This window comes from Varroa destructor, unplaced genomic scaffold (genome assembly GCF_002443255.2).
Source record: "Varroa destructor unplaced genomic scaffold, Vdes_3.0 BEIS01000006.1, whole genome shotgun sequence".
In the NCBI taxonomy this organism is placed as follows: Eukaryota; Metazoa; Arthropoda; class Arachnida; order Mesostigmata; family Varroidae; genus Varroa; species Varroa destructor.
Window position 1 is genome coordinate 31,587,642 of NW_019211459.1, and position 12,288 is coordinate 31,599,929.

The 12,288-nt window shown below is 41.6% G+C and overlaps 1 protein-coding gene across 2 annotated transcripts; it reads left to right on the forward strand.

Moving 5' to 3' along the window:
* Positions 1–289: 289 nt before the first annotated feature.
* LOC111253306 (solute carrier family 25 member 35-like) lies at positions 290–11,121 on the forward strand. Of its 2 annotated transcripts, none has more exons than XM_022812520.2 (5): positions 290–1,128; positions 4,465–4,749; positions 7,998–8,167; positions 8,687–8,826; positions 10,423–11,121. In XM_022812520.2, exons 1-5 carry the CDS (start codon positions 970–972, stop codon positions 10,611–10,613), a joined length of 945 nt encoding a protein of 314 aa, XP_022668255.1. In that variant the 5' UTR covers positions 290–969; the 3' UTR covers positions 10,614–11,121. The 2 variants fall into 2 exon arrangements, with proteins under 2 accessions (XP_022668255.1, XP_022668256.1); XM_022812521.2 differs by having other exon boundaries at positions 10,747–11,121.
* The last annotated feature ends 1,167 nt before the right edge of the window (positions 11,122–12,288 follow it).

The following is a 12,288-nucleotide window of genomic DNA, read 5'->3' on the forward strand; positions in this document are numbered from 1 at the left end:
TGTAAAGGACAGCGCTTCGGCACTAGGTAAAGGTCCTCTCACAAAGTTTCCATAAACGTCCTGCTACAGGTCACTTTTAGAGTCTTACCTCGCCCTACGACGATTCTACTGCGAATGAAAACAAAGAAGTCACGGTAAGATATAAAACGGGATAGGTAAAAAGACACAGCGCTAAAGCAACCGTTGAGCGCCACAATAGTTTATGGCCATTAGCGCCTTCATTGATCGCCTGGCCATTGCACAGTCGCTTGCTGTCGAGCTCACCGGCTGCTACTCGGGCTAGGGACGAGCACTGTAGTCCGTAATATGGCCGATGCCCTGTGCACTGAACGCGGATGTGCCCGCCGTGCACGACAAGGTCCTTAGCCCTTAAGTTTGTCTGGCAGGATGAGATCTACTTCGGGCCGCCGATGTAGCTGCAAGCCGCGTCAGCTGTGTTAGCAGTTAGCCAGTAGAAAGCCGGCAGCGCCGCTGGATAGGACGCTGATCGGCGTTCTAGACGCGTTCTCTAGAGCGTATGCTTTTTGGTTCACTAGCTTGCCATAACAGTATTGTTTTGTTCTATGAGTATGAACTTTCCTCCAGTTACACGGTCGACGCTTAAATGGCCGTTTGCTTAGAGATTTGTACGAACAACAGCGAAGCTAGACAACGGCCGGTTAAGGATGGCCATCGGTGGAGAAGTAAAATTGCCCCGTGCTTTTATCACTGCTCTCGGCAGCTAACTAGGCCCTCACAAAGGGAATATTTGAATGGAGTTAATCAAATTGGTGTTAACGATGTGATGATCGTGTGTGCAACAAGTGCGACATGGTTAGAAAACATGGCGGAAGTTGATTAGTTTTTCATTAACTTATTTAACTTGCAACTAGCATTAAATCATCGGTCGAAATGGCCCTTCTGCTATAAATTGAATATTGCTATGTTAATCAAACGTGAGAGCCTACTGAGATAATGTAGACAAACACAATGGCAGATATTGTTATTGGCTCCTGCGCGTCGATTATCGCTACGGTAGTAGTGCATCCGGTTGATGTTGTCAAGATACGGATTCAAATGCAAGGTGAACTCAAGAGAAGGGGTCAATACAAAGTATATTACCGCAGTGTACCACACGCTATAACACAAGTAAGTTGCGCGATTGGATAAAATCGTAGCTGTGATTCACTGATGATATTAATATGGATGAATAAATAAATCCGAAACAGAGATAGGTGTTCTTTAGCAATGTACGCCCGTACGTAAGATTATTGAAAACAGACCAGTCCTATCCGTTTCGCTTTCCGACTGTCTGTTCAACTCAACTTGTGCCTATTTTCCAGCGGCCGAAGCTTGCAAAGTTTTTTTTATGATGGCAAAAGGATCACGGACGATTCTACTCAGGGAGCTAATCGAAATAAATATAGAAAACTGCCGAAAGCTTTTGCGACCCACTACCTAATATCAAGAATTACGTAAGTCTCTTTACGAAGGCTCTAAAATTTACTTATTTCAAGGTCAAGCCCTGCAAAAGCGCGCGACAGGCAAAAACAGATGAAATGAACTGGGCTCTGTCCAAGAGCCCCTTCAATCGAACCGCGTGCGCTCAATGTACGATGTCAAATAACTCGGTAGGTTTTAGTGACTGGTTAGCGAACTATCAGTAAAAATTCACAAATCCAGCATCCTTGTCGCCTAAGGGACCTGCTAATTAAGTACATATACTTCTGCTCGGTCACCTCGAGGCCGAGTACAATAAACGTTGCCACAACTACGCCACATTGTAGAAACGACGCCTGTGAATCAGTGAATATAGACGATGAGAACCCGCACCCGCTGCGTTCGGAGATTCGTCAAAGAGTATGAACAACTGGAGTCAGGCACCTTACTCACTTTCTGACATGTGTATCGGAAGCGATACAACAAGTCGACTCCGACTAATGATTTAAATTCTGATCCGGATCTTATCGATACGAATTTTCATGGAAGTTAATCGCAATAGTCCTATGGCTCTCATCACCGGGCTGCAGTGACTATTGTCGTCCTTTTATAATTGTGTGCCCAGTTTCCTTTAGTCGAATACATATTATAGTTACTTTATTGCAGTTATCGTGTTACCCAGTTTCACTCGCAATGAACCAGTAACATCTGGTGCTTTCAGAGATGGGTTCAGGCGTCCACGCTGCGGCGACAACGGCGTATTCGGATACGTTCCCCATTGATTTTGCTACTTTGCGACGATTAATAAATGTCCTGAGTCCGCTCTTTTACTGTCACACTTTACCCACCCCGTTACCTTGCAGCTGTTGTCTCAATCGTCCACGTTAATTATTTCGTTCTTCGATCGCAGTTTATTACTTTATTAAGATTATCCTGTCGTTTTGCGTCAGTTCCTGGCCGAATTGAATGCGCCGTATAAAAATCCCATACAAACAATGTTCAAGCACCTGCTAAAGACAGTTTAAATCTGGTTTCGGTATTCTGTTTATTCATTCATAGAATCAAACCTGTAGCACCGGCAATTACGAAAGGAATTCGTTTTGTCGCACACATCTGTATATCGATCCTAACCTGCTCACGCTGATTCGACTCTTTAGGTAAATCTTCATCTCGTTAGCTGACGATGCGTCTCTATTCTAGTAGCAAATCACCAGCAGTGCGACAATGTCCTGGCCTGATATCTGTGTCAGCCTTGCGCTAACAGTTGGCCTATTGGTCGCTTTTGTCGCATTGTCCCAATGAGGTCTTACTAAACGATGCTCGCTAGATCTCTGACCAGAACCACATGAGAGGATAGGGCCTGTGTGATCATCCCTATCTAGAGTGTTTTTTAAGCGTACCTCAAACGAATCTTTGTACGAAAAGTCCGTGCTGATAGAATTCCTTGAAATGCACCAGCGCATCATTTAATGTAACTTCATCTGATTAGTCTTCATATTGTACCACTGTTAACTTTTCCACAAGGCAGATTCAATCCGCACCGATTCGTAGATGGTATACCGTTGAACTGGCCGATCTTGTCCTGCTTTGAGCATTCGATGTTACCTAGTTTCACAAGTAACAACTTCGCGTGTTAGGTGACATTGCATTAATACTTAAAGTGCAAAATTGTTTCGTTCTATCACCAGATACCCCGCTAGAAACTCGCTGGAAAATATACGTTATTTAAAAATATCAACTTAATTGTAAAGTTATAAACGACGGCCAAAATTACAAACTAGTTGTTTATAGTAGGCCTGCGTTCCGAATACGAAGGCTTTTCGTGCATCCGTAAAAATAATAAATCATCTGCGAGCGGGGCTTTTTTGTTGTTCCTAATTCTGCCTATTTCTAAAGGAACACCAGAGGCAAATGTCAAAAGTACAACCTGAGCGCATACGCATTTGCACAGCTGGCCAAATTTAGCAGTCTATTTTTGATAGCTACTCATGTTGTAAGTTAGCACTTAAGCGCTATACACTGTCGCTCTGGCCGACACATTTTCGGATGAGCATCTCTGAAAACTGAAAATTTTGTTCTGTTTGTTATGGTGGAAAAACGCATTGGGCTTATTCTTAGTTCTAAAAGTTGGGAACGACTGGAATGAACTTTCAGTACTTTTGAATCAATGTTACCGATCGAGAGCGGATTGACCATGTATACGCGTAAGTTCAAAAAGTAACTCTTGCTCTAAAAGCTCGTGTGATTCGTGGTACGAAACTCTCGAAGGTCGTGACAGCGGCGGATTGGCTATATTATTTGTGAATTACGCGTTTTGTCAAATACTACAACCGTGAGAAGAATCTCTTCACATAAGTCTACTTCGAACGTTTCTACTATAGAATTCAGCTCCGAAGTATGTTCCTCAAGGATTACTGCTATAGCTATTTGCCTCTCTGATACAATATAGTTTTGAATAAAGAATTCAACCTATAGATTGTTTCATTGCGTCATTTGTTGAACAGGTAGAATCAATAGAAAATTGTTTTCATTAGAAATTCAACACCATAGAGTTTTACAAACACGCTAATAAGATTTTTTTTTTTTAAATTTATTTTATTTTTTATTGAATTTTCTTTAGATACAGATTGGCAAAAATAATTCTGCTGTTTGGAGATGTTTTGGGAAATGAATGGAGAAATACTTTCCGCTTATTATTTACTAGGATATGTTTGACCTGCTTCTATTCTTCATCACCGCAAAGCAATGCGAACCAGTCGATACTCTTTACTGTGACCATGTGACAACGATAGCTTTATATTAACGATCATAACAAAGATTGACGGGTAGCTTAGCGTTAAATAGGCACAGGTCGACGCCTCTTTTCCATAAGACGCTTCTTTCCAGTCAACTAAATCACACCGTCTGCCATAGGTCCGTGCGCGAAATCTACGTGGGACCCAGATCTCAAAACAATTAGCGCAACAGTTCAAGACTCCTATACAAATTGGAGAATAATATCAAAAAGTAAAATGTGTCCTTCAATTTCTCTACATCTCTTTCCAGGTGATCAAGTATGACGGAATACGTGCGATATATCGGGGTATTTTTCCAGCCGCAGGGTATCAGCTGATCTCACAGGGCCTCCGTCTTGGACTTTTCCAATCCATCGAAGATTTGGGTTTAACTAGGAACGAAAACATGGAATCATCGATACCGCTGTCAGCACTATCTGGGGCTGCGTGTGGAGCAATAAGCGCCTTTATCGCCAGCCCCCTGTTTATGGTTAAAAGCCTCATGATGATACGGTCTGCCAGCAAGATTGCGGTCGGCTACCAGCGAAACTACACAGTACGGACCTGAACCCCACAACAATCGCTTTTTTTGGGAGCGGAATATACATTATTAGAACTATTATTATCGCTGCTCAAGACTAGACATGTTACACAGCCGATCATTCGATTTCACGCCCGAAAGTCTAGTTTTGGGTTATGTAACAGGGCAAATTAGCTCAGCCGGAATATTGGAAATTAGTTTCTCATTTAGTTATAGAAGAAAGCTGACGCAGAGTGTACACATATATATATATATATATATATATATACATCAATACCCTAAAACCTTGGATAGGCCTATCGACCGTTGTTCGATAGAGACGATTGTAGCTTCTCTGAGTGTATAATCCTAAAACAAACTGAACAACGCTCTTCAATGACACAGGTGCCCATGAACCGGACAAATTGAGTCAAATCAACCTTCGTCTTGGTACATGGAGTGGTCTAGGTCTGAAAGCGGGAACACTTACGCCTGTACTAGAAGCGAGCCGTCTGGACCAATGCTTGATGGCAGATGGAGCCAAGAGATGAAGCCGTAATTTGCTTCGTATTTGTTACCTATAATTTCCACATTTCACTGTAGCTTTAGAAGTACGAAATGTTTCGTTAACGGTTTGTTTTAACTGAATTGCTCATCATTGAATTTGTTTAGCTTATTTCATATATGGCTGCGGTGCATTTATATGCTTGGACGCGGCTTTTGTCATCACTCAGCGTTTTCACGGACCGTTTATGCCAGATGCCGTATGGGTGGCATTATGCTGCCAAAATAAACTGTCCGCTATATACATGATTTATTTGACGGAACAACTAGTTCTCGTAATGGGGCATTTCCTGCGACCGCTTGTTTTTCAGACCGTAAGCCTAAATCAAAGCAACTTTATTTGCGGGTCGGAAAAATTCATAAACGGCCTCCCTTCGAAGGACTCGGCCCATTTCATTAGTGGATATTATTTGATCATTTTACCCCTGTAGCGTACACCGCAGAGCGGCTTGTTCGTAAGTCGTACTTTTATAGCATCGTTTGTGTGGATCAATCTAAGTGCACAGCCGACACGCCATATGTACTTAATACCTGTGCATTTCCTGTCCGCTCATTACAAACATCTATTTTTGCCTTAACCTATAATCGAGGTTGAGAATTTCAGGTCCTATGAGCAGGCTCTATCTTAGGTCGGATTTCCTGACCCGCTCGCAAGATATCCTTTAAAATCTGCTGACGTTTCCTTCAGACTAGGATTGTATTTTTGCGTATTTAGTGCGCATACTAGTGAATGGGTTAAGGGTTGTATTGCCAACCTGTCACTAACCCGAATAGATAGCATCAACTATATTGTGGCTGAATACTTTGAAAATTGTCACAAAATGCTTTGAGTAGTCCGTTCGGTTCGTCTGAAGACTGAGCGTAGTTGATTCATAAGAACAGATATTTAAAAAACTTGGCCTTTACTACTACTATGTTCCCTGACACCCCATCCACTAGCGGTTTTCTAGTAAAGTGTATACTGATCAGTTCAAAAACAACCTAACATTTAGTTAGAAGCTAACAAGAAAGGCTTATCTCCCCTAAAAAAAAATGTAAAATTTCTCTAAGTCTCGGTATAGGAAACATCCGCCGGATGAACAGATGTCCAGCTGTGGTTCAGGAATACATACTTATAACTTGTTACGTTACTTTTTATGATTGTATTAGTGTGTCGTACAATGAGATTCCGTAAGCGAAATTTGTTGTCTAGAAGGCTTACTGGCTGGGCCAAAATAGGCAAATGGTCCAGAGATGGCCAGCTGAGAATAACCCGGTGTGAACTGATTTTTCGAGGAACAATCACGATTTCCAGGGTGCGTCTTAACATTCATTATAGTTGTACATTGTAATCGTAGAGACGATTTTAGGCAAAAATCCTTATGCTCTGATCAAATCCGTTGACAGCAGCTTGCACGCTGCGTATGCTTACAATAGCGTGTCTCACCGCCGGATATCGGTGCCACACACACGCATATACAGAGCGGCACACGTCTAGCTAAAAATAGTCGACAGCGTAGAACGCTTTTTACACTAGTCCTTTTTCGGCATAAAAATGCTTCGTGGATCGGCAATTGGGCTGACTGGGGTGATGACTTATAAGTCAAACAATTAAGTCCTACAAAAATGGTACAACCATTTGAACAAGTGCGACACAGATGTTTGTTAGCAGACGTTATGGGCTGCCCGATGCCTGTTTTTCGCTTTACTAGTTCCCCGAAGTTTACTAATGATATCTTTGTGAACCGAGTACTAGCCACGTCTATCCACAACAGTATAGATATCCTGTGTAGCACTCGACTCGTGTCGAACAGAGGGCCCACAAGCAGGACCTAGTGCTGCAGCCAAGCATAGAGCACGGCGAAAAAATTAGTGGCGTGTTCCTTCTGTGCGCAATTATCCTGAAAATAGTGGATCCTACCTTGGTCTATAGGGCCATGGCGGTTTGTTTGGTTCAGCCAGCCAAGACGCCGCGATTATTTATAGATATAGAAGTTCGCTTACAAGTTTGAGGCATTTGCGTAATGGATATATAGCCATAGGTATTTAGGATAATAAAGGTTTGTCCTTTTTCGGTTCCTAGCTGTTATGTATTGGAAAAACACCGCTTTACGTATACCATTATTGAGACGCTAGGTCGAAAATCAGGTGTTGTGTGTCATAACTAAGAAACGTTAACTGCGAGGCATATAGGTTCCCGTCTACGGTCCAATAGGAATGGCGGCCTTGCAGGTAGTCAGCTCAGGAAGGCCAGTTTCATTCCATTGCAGGTCTCAAAGTTGACATGCTCCATAGTAAATTCAAATGTGTTTGCTAATGCCTTGTAAGGTAAGTGACATATGGCCTGCTCGTTTAAGGTTGATAATCATTCTCATAATTCCATCTCTCACAGCTTATTTAGAAAAGAAAATTATTAAGGATTAACTTGACATTACAGGCTATTAGGCGGTAAATTTTTTGCGGATACTATGTTTGATAACATGCACTTGCTTGAGATACCCAACTAATCAGTTACTAAAGCAGTTTCGAGTTCAAGGAATTGTGTCTTCGCGTTTTCAAAGAATGATCTGTAAATAGATACTATATATACATATCCGAGTCTTGTGTTGCGGATTTTGAGCCCGAAACGGCCGTTAGACGGTATGACAGCAGACGCGTGCAGATCTAACTCTATGTATTATCTTGATGCCTAGGCAAACATTACGCAGGTTTACGGAACTCTTGAATAAACTTTCCTCTAGGGAACAATGCATGCCCTTCGGGATATCTATGGAACACATCGCCTACGAGTAGGCCTCTGGCGAGGCACTGTTTCAAATGTGCTTCGAATCGCCGTGGGTTCATCGCTCCAACTTAGCACCTATGTCGGGATGAAAGATCTACTTTTTCTGTCGGTCGACTACAATGAAAGGTAACGCTGAAAGTATGGCTAGACCATACGATGCCTAAATTGTATAATTATGTGCTGTTCATCACTGGATTTCCGTAGGTCCTTTCACCATAAAAGGTGCATTGTTGGGTTGAAACATTACAATGTAGTTCAAGCATAGAGTCTATATACGACATGTGAAAGCGAACTTTTGTGACGAGTTTTTTTCAAATACTTATAAAAATAACTCTATAACCCATCATTTAGCAACATAAAGGCATTTTTGTTTTTATTTCAAGTCAATTTGAAGCTAGTAGTCAGGAATCGATTTTTTTTTATAGCAGACAATACTACTACCGACATGTTGAACAAATTGACAAGTGAAACAATTGAGCTCAAGTTAGTCTTTATGATGATTTTTTTTAGCGAGAAAAAACAGGACTCTTTTAGTTGGCTCCTGAAAGTCAAAGATTTATGCTGATTGTTCTGGTGATTTCACTGGATCGTGGATCAACGAACATGAGACATATACCTGTACGTTTCTCTTGTTCTAATTGTCAGATATTTACTGTTTAATACGCTACTTGCGGCCTTCGTATCGTCATTGATTACCTCACCAATTATTGCGTCTTTAGACCTGATACGGGCGCGTATTTACGTGCAACCAATTCAACACAATGGTCGGGGCGCCTACTACAAAGGTAGGACAACTATTAGTTATAAATATTTTTACTTAAATCAGTAAAAACAACAGCAAATCAAAGCATGGCTTGTCACATAATTGACGACTAAAGTTCATAATGAGCTTTGTAGAGAGAAAATTCTACCTCTGGCATGACCTATTTTAAACTTTTCAATAAACTTTCACATATTAAATCATTTAGTATAAAGGACAATACAACGAAGGCTAGTCATTGAAGTTTTTTCACAAGCCTAGCTCTGTTTCTGTACGAGTCGATGAAGTCTCTAAAGACAGTTTTTTGATATTAGATTGAGATTTGCAGAACTTAACGAGCTTTTGCAAAAAAAAAAAACAAAAAATGATAGCCTGCAAAGGTAGTGCCTGATGAGCGCGGCTGTGATTTTTGACGTCGAACGTTGTTGTGTAAATCGTCTGCCCTGACTGTTTAGAGTGAAGTTTATCATCTCTTCCAGTCGTTGATAATACATTTTAGCCCTAATTAATAAACGTCTAGCACTAGTGGTTAAAACCTGTATTACGTAATTAAATGAACATCATGAACTATGGTAACTCTAGCCCCGCCGGTTCAGCGGCACCGACCCACGCTGTGACCGTCCGCGATTATCGTAGAGGACCTATTTTTTCTTCACAAATTACAATTCGTATTCGTACAAAATACGTTTTTGGCCCTCGTTTAACTCAAGCGGCGCCTATTTAGCTTATTTATTTGACCGAAACTAATAAGTGTGGAATATTTATGCACACCAAATGGGAGAACTATCGTCCGTGTGTCTTGGGCTCATTTGGCCTCTATCAAACCTCTCAACACTTTGTCATTCCCCTTTACGAGGAGCTTCGTATAAGACTCCACAAGATTTCCCTTCTCGAGTTGCGTAGTAGTAGCTACATCGAAGAAGTAGAGCCTTCATCGAATATAATGCATGTGGGGCGAACTGTCACCGCCGTCTCTGTTGTAAAATGGGCCTCGTATTTCCCTCCTTCTCTATCGTCTGCTGTAACTCGCCCACTAAAAGCCCAAATGACAATATCCAAGCGAATGGCATCACATTCTCAAGGCTACCAGGGAGTCTCAGAAACAAAGGAAAGCGTGGCATAATATTGCGTCACTATAAAATAGCACCATCCTGAAATCCGAGATTATTGATCCTGCCACCTTATATTGAACGATTCAGTAAATTTAAAAGCTAACTAAAATTTGTATTTGTAGCCTGCATACCCAATCTCGAAATACACGAAATTTCATGGCTTAGAAGGTATGTAATAGTTTTTTTTTCTTTCTGGAATACTTGTATAGCGCTGTGTTTCAAAACGAGGAAAATAATCTATGACAATTTGACGCCTCAGAGCTCGATTAGGGCCCTGAAGGGCTGGTGCTCCCTAGCGTATAGTAAATGTATCGCTTTCCTGGGTTCTTCCGTAACTACTATGTACCTTTACTACTAACGAATGAGAGTATAAGGATGACGCACGCAAGTGTTCGCCATGTCTGATTTCATATACACACTCTACAATCAACTAGATAGTTAATTGGATAGATTACTTGGTGTAAGCCTTCTATCAATATTATACGCGGCCATATTGATTTGATGTTCAGGTATATGGGATTGCGCACGTCAAATAATTCATAATGAGGGCTTTAGCGGTCTCTGGAAAGGCAGCACAGGTACTTTCCTGTACGTTCTACTAACTTCCACGATTACTCTTGTATCGTGGGACGAAGTTAAACACGTTCGTCACGAAAGACTCAACTCACGCGACTATGTCATCGATTTTGGTTATCAGTGAGACCAGTTAGAAACAGAAAGAATTTCTTCCTAACACGATACGACCTGTTCGCAAATAACTACTGCAGCGCGTTATCTATCGCCATACAGAGCCTAGGCCGACTGACCGAATTCGTGATCATGTGTCGAAACAGAACGTGCATGGCTGACCCAGACATATGCTCCTACGCTAGGACCTATGACGACTTCACTTTCACCCACCGAACTCGCCTCTCGACAATAGCGGTTATCACACTCAAACTGCTACAATACCAAGGCGTTTTACAAAATGATCTATCTTCGGTTTTGCACTTCGGTAACAAGCTACCTATTTTTGGTAATGGTTAATAGAAAGCCAACGGTACGATTAAAACGCAGCTCAAAGAGATAAGCCTCTATTTGGCTCATTGGGAAATCAACACTTCATTCAAGGCTGTAATTTTTCGGGAAGTATTTACAAAGAGCCAAGTCTTATCAATGAATGTATATTATATGAAATAAAAAGGAATGAATCGTCCATTTTTGACATATAGTCTTGGGTCGTTTTTTCAACAATGGATAGGTAGGTAGGTAGGTAGTTAGTGGATGGTAGGTGGATAGGTAGTGGATGGTAGGTGGATAGGTAGTGGAATGGTAGGAAGTTTTTCCAAACGTCGATTGAACTCTTCATCTACGTTTGAAGGATGATTCACTGTATTCCCAATATAGGTTGCCTTTATAGACTAACAGTTTAAATGGTCTTTCTTTGCTCAAAAGCATCATAGCTGTATGTAGCTTGTTTCTATTTGAACTTCTCTAATGGCTTCTCTGGTTCCACGCATCTACTTTGTATAAACTTTATTCGAAGCTTTAATAGTCTTCGTTGCATGGCAAATGCTTAGTTTTTTCATAATATTTCAACTAATGCAATGGCGAAACTTTTCATTGCCGCCGAGATTGATGCAATTATTTTTAAATTATGCGGGCAGCCGGGTACTAGTGGGGATAGTGGACGGTAGTTCACCGTATATGTGTCGTCAGTCTTTTCTGGGACGTCAGCTTCACAGCACCTCACGAGAGAACAAACCGGATACGGCGCCGTCGTAATAGGAGCGCTTATAAGCCGAGGGTATCGACAGAGGAAAGCACAGTAAGCGACGAATTTTTAATAGACTTCATTGGTATGTTCACATTTACCGAAGGAGACGTTGTGGTTGAGCGTCAAGCCGCTGCATTGATATGGTCCCGTAGTGTAGAAGTTAGTGAAGCTAAATTTACAACAACAGCTCAGGACGGATCGACACCGCTACACGGCCAACGTATCGTAAGAAAGCGGCAAAAATTTCAGACGAATGGCCCGCCATGATGCTTTCAGTATTTATCGGCGCACACGAACAGATGAGTATCTACGATTACCTAAGCACGTCGTCAGTCGCAAGATGGTTACCGACCTATACTATGTTTGAGCTGTTTTTTACATTGCTATCTAAATACTTACGCATCAGACCATGCACGCTGGTAGTGGTGCGGAAGTATTTGTTCGAGTGAAACCATCGCATCAAACTGTTTGACATTATCGTTTCGGCTTAACGATCAGCGTGAAACGCTACGTAGCGCTTATTTTACGTTCGGAGATGCACTTCATTTTGTACAAGGAGCCGGCCGTCTCAAATGATGCCTGACAGCTTAAACTGGACGTAAACACGAAAAATGTCAAC

What these genes read in the sequence shown, in the direction of transcription:
- LOC111253306 (XM_022812520.2), top strand. Translation starts at nt 970, where the DNA reads ATGGCAGATATTGTTATTGGCTCCTGCGCGTCGATTATCGCTACGGTA. An exon ending in TACCACACGCTATAACACAA is followed by an intron (nt 1,129 to 4,464) that starts GTAAGTTGCGCG and finishes ATCTCTTTCCAG; the next exon opens with GTGATCAAGTATGACGGAAT. An exon ending in GCTACCAGCGAAACTACACA is followed by an intron (nt 4,750 to 7,997) that starts GTACGGACCTGA and finishes ACTTTCCTCTAG; the next exon opens with GGAACAATGCATGCCCTTCG.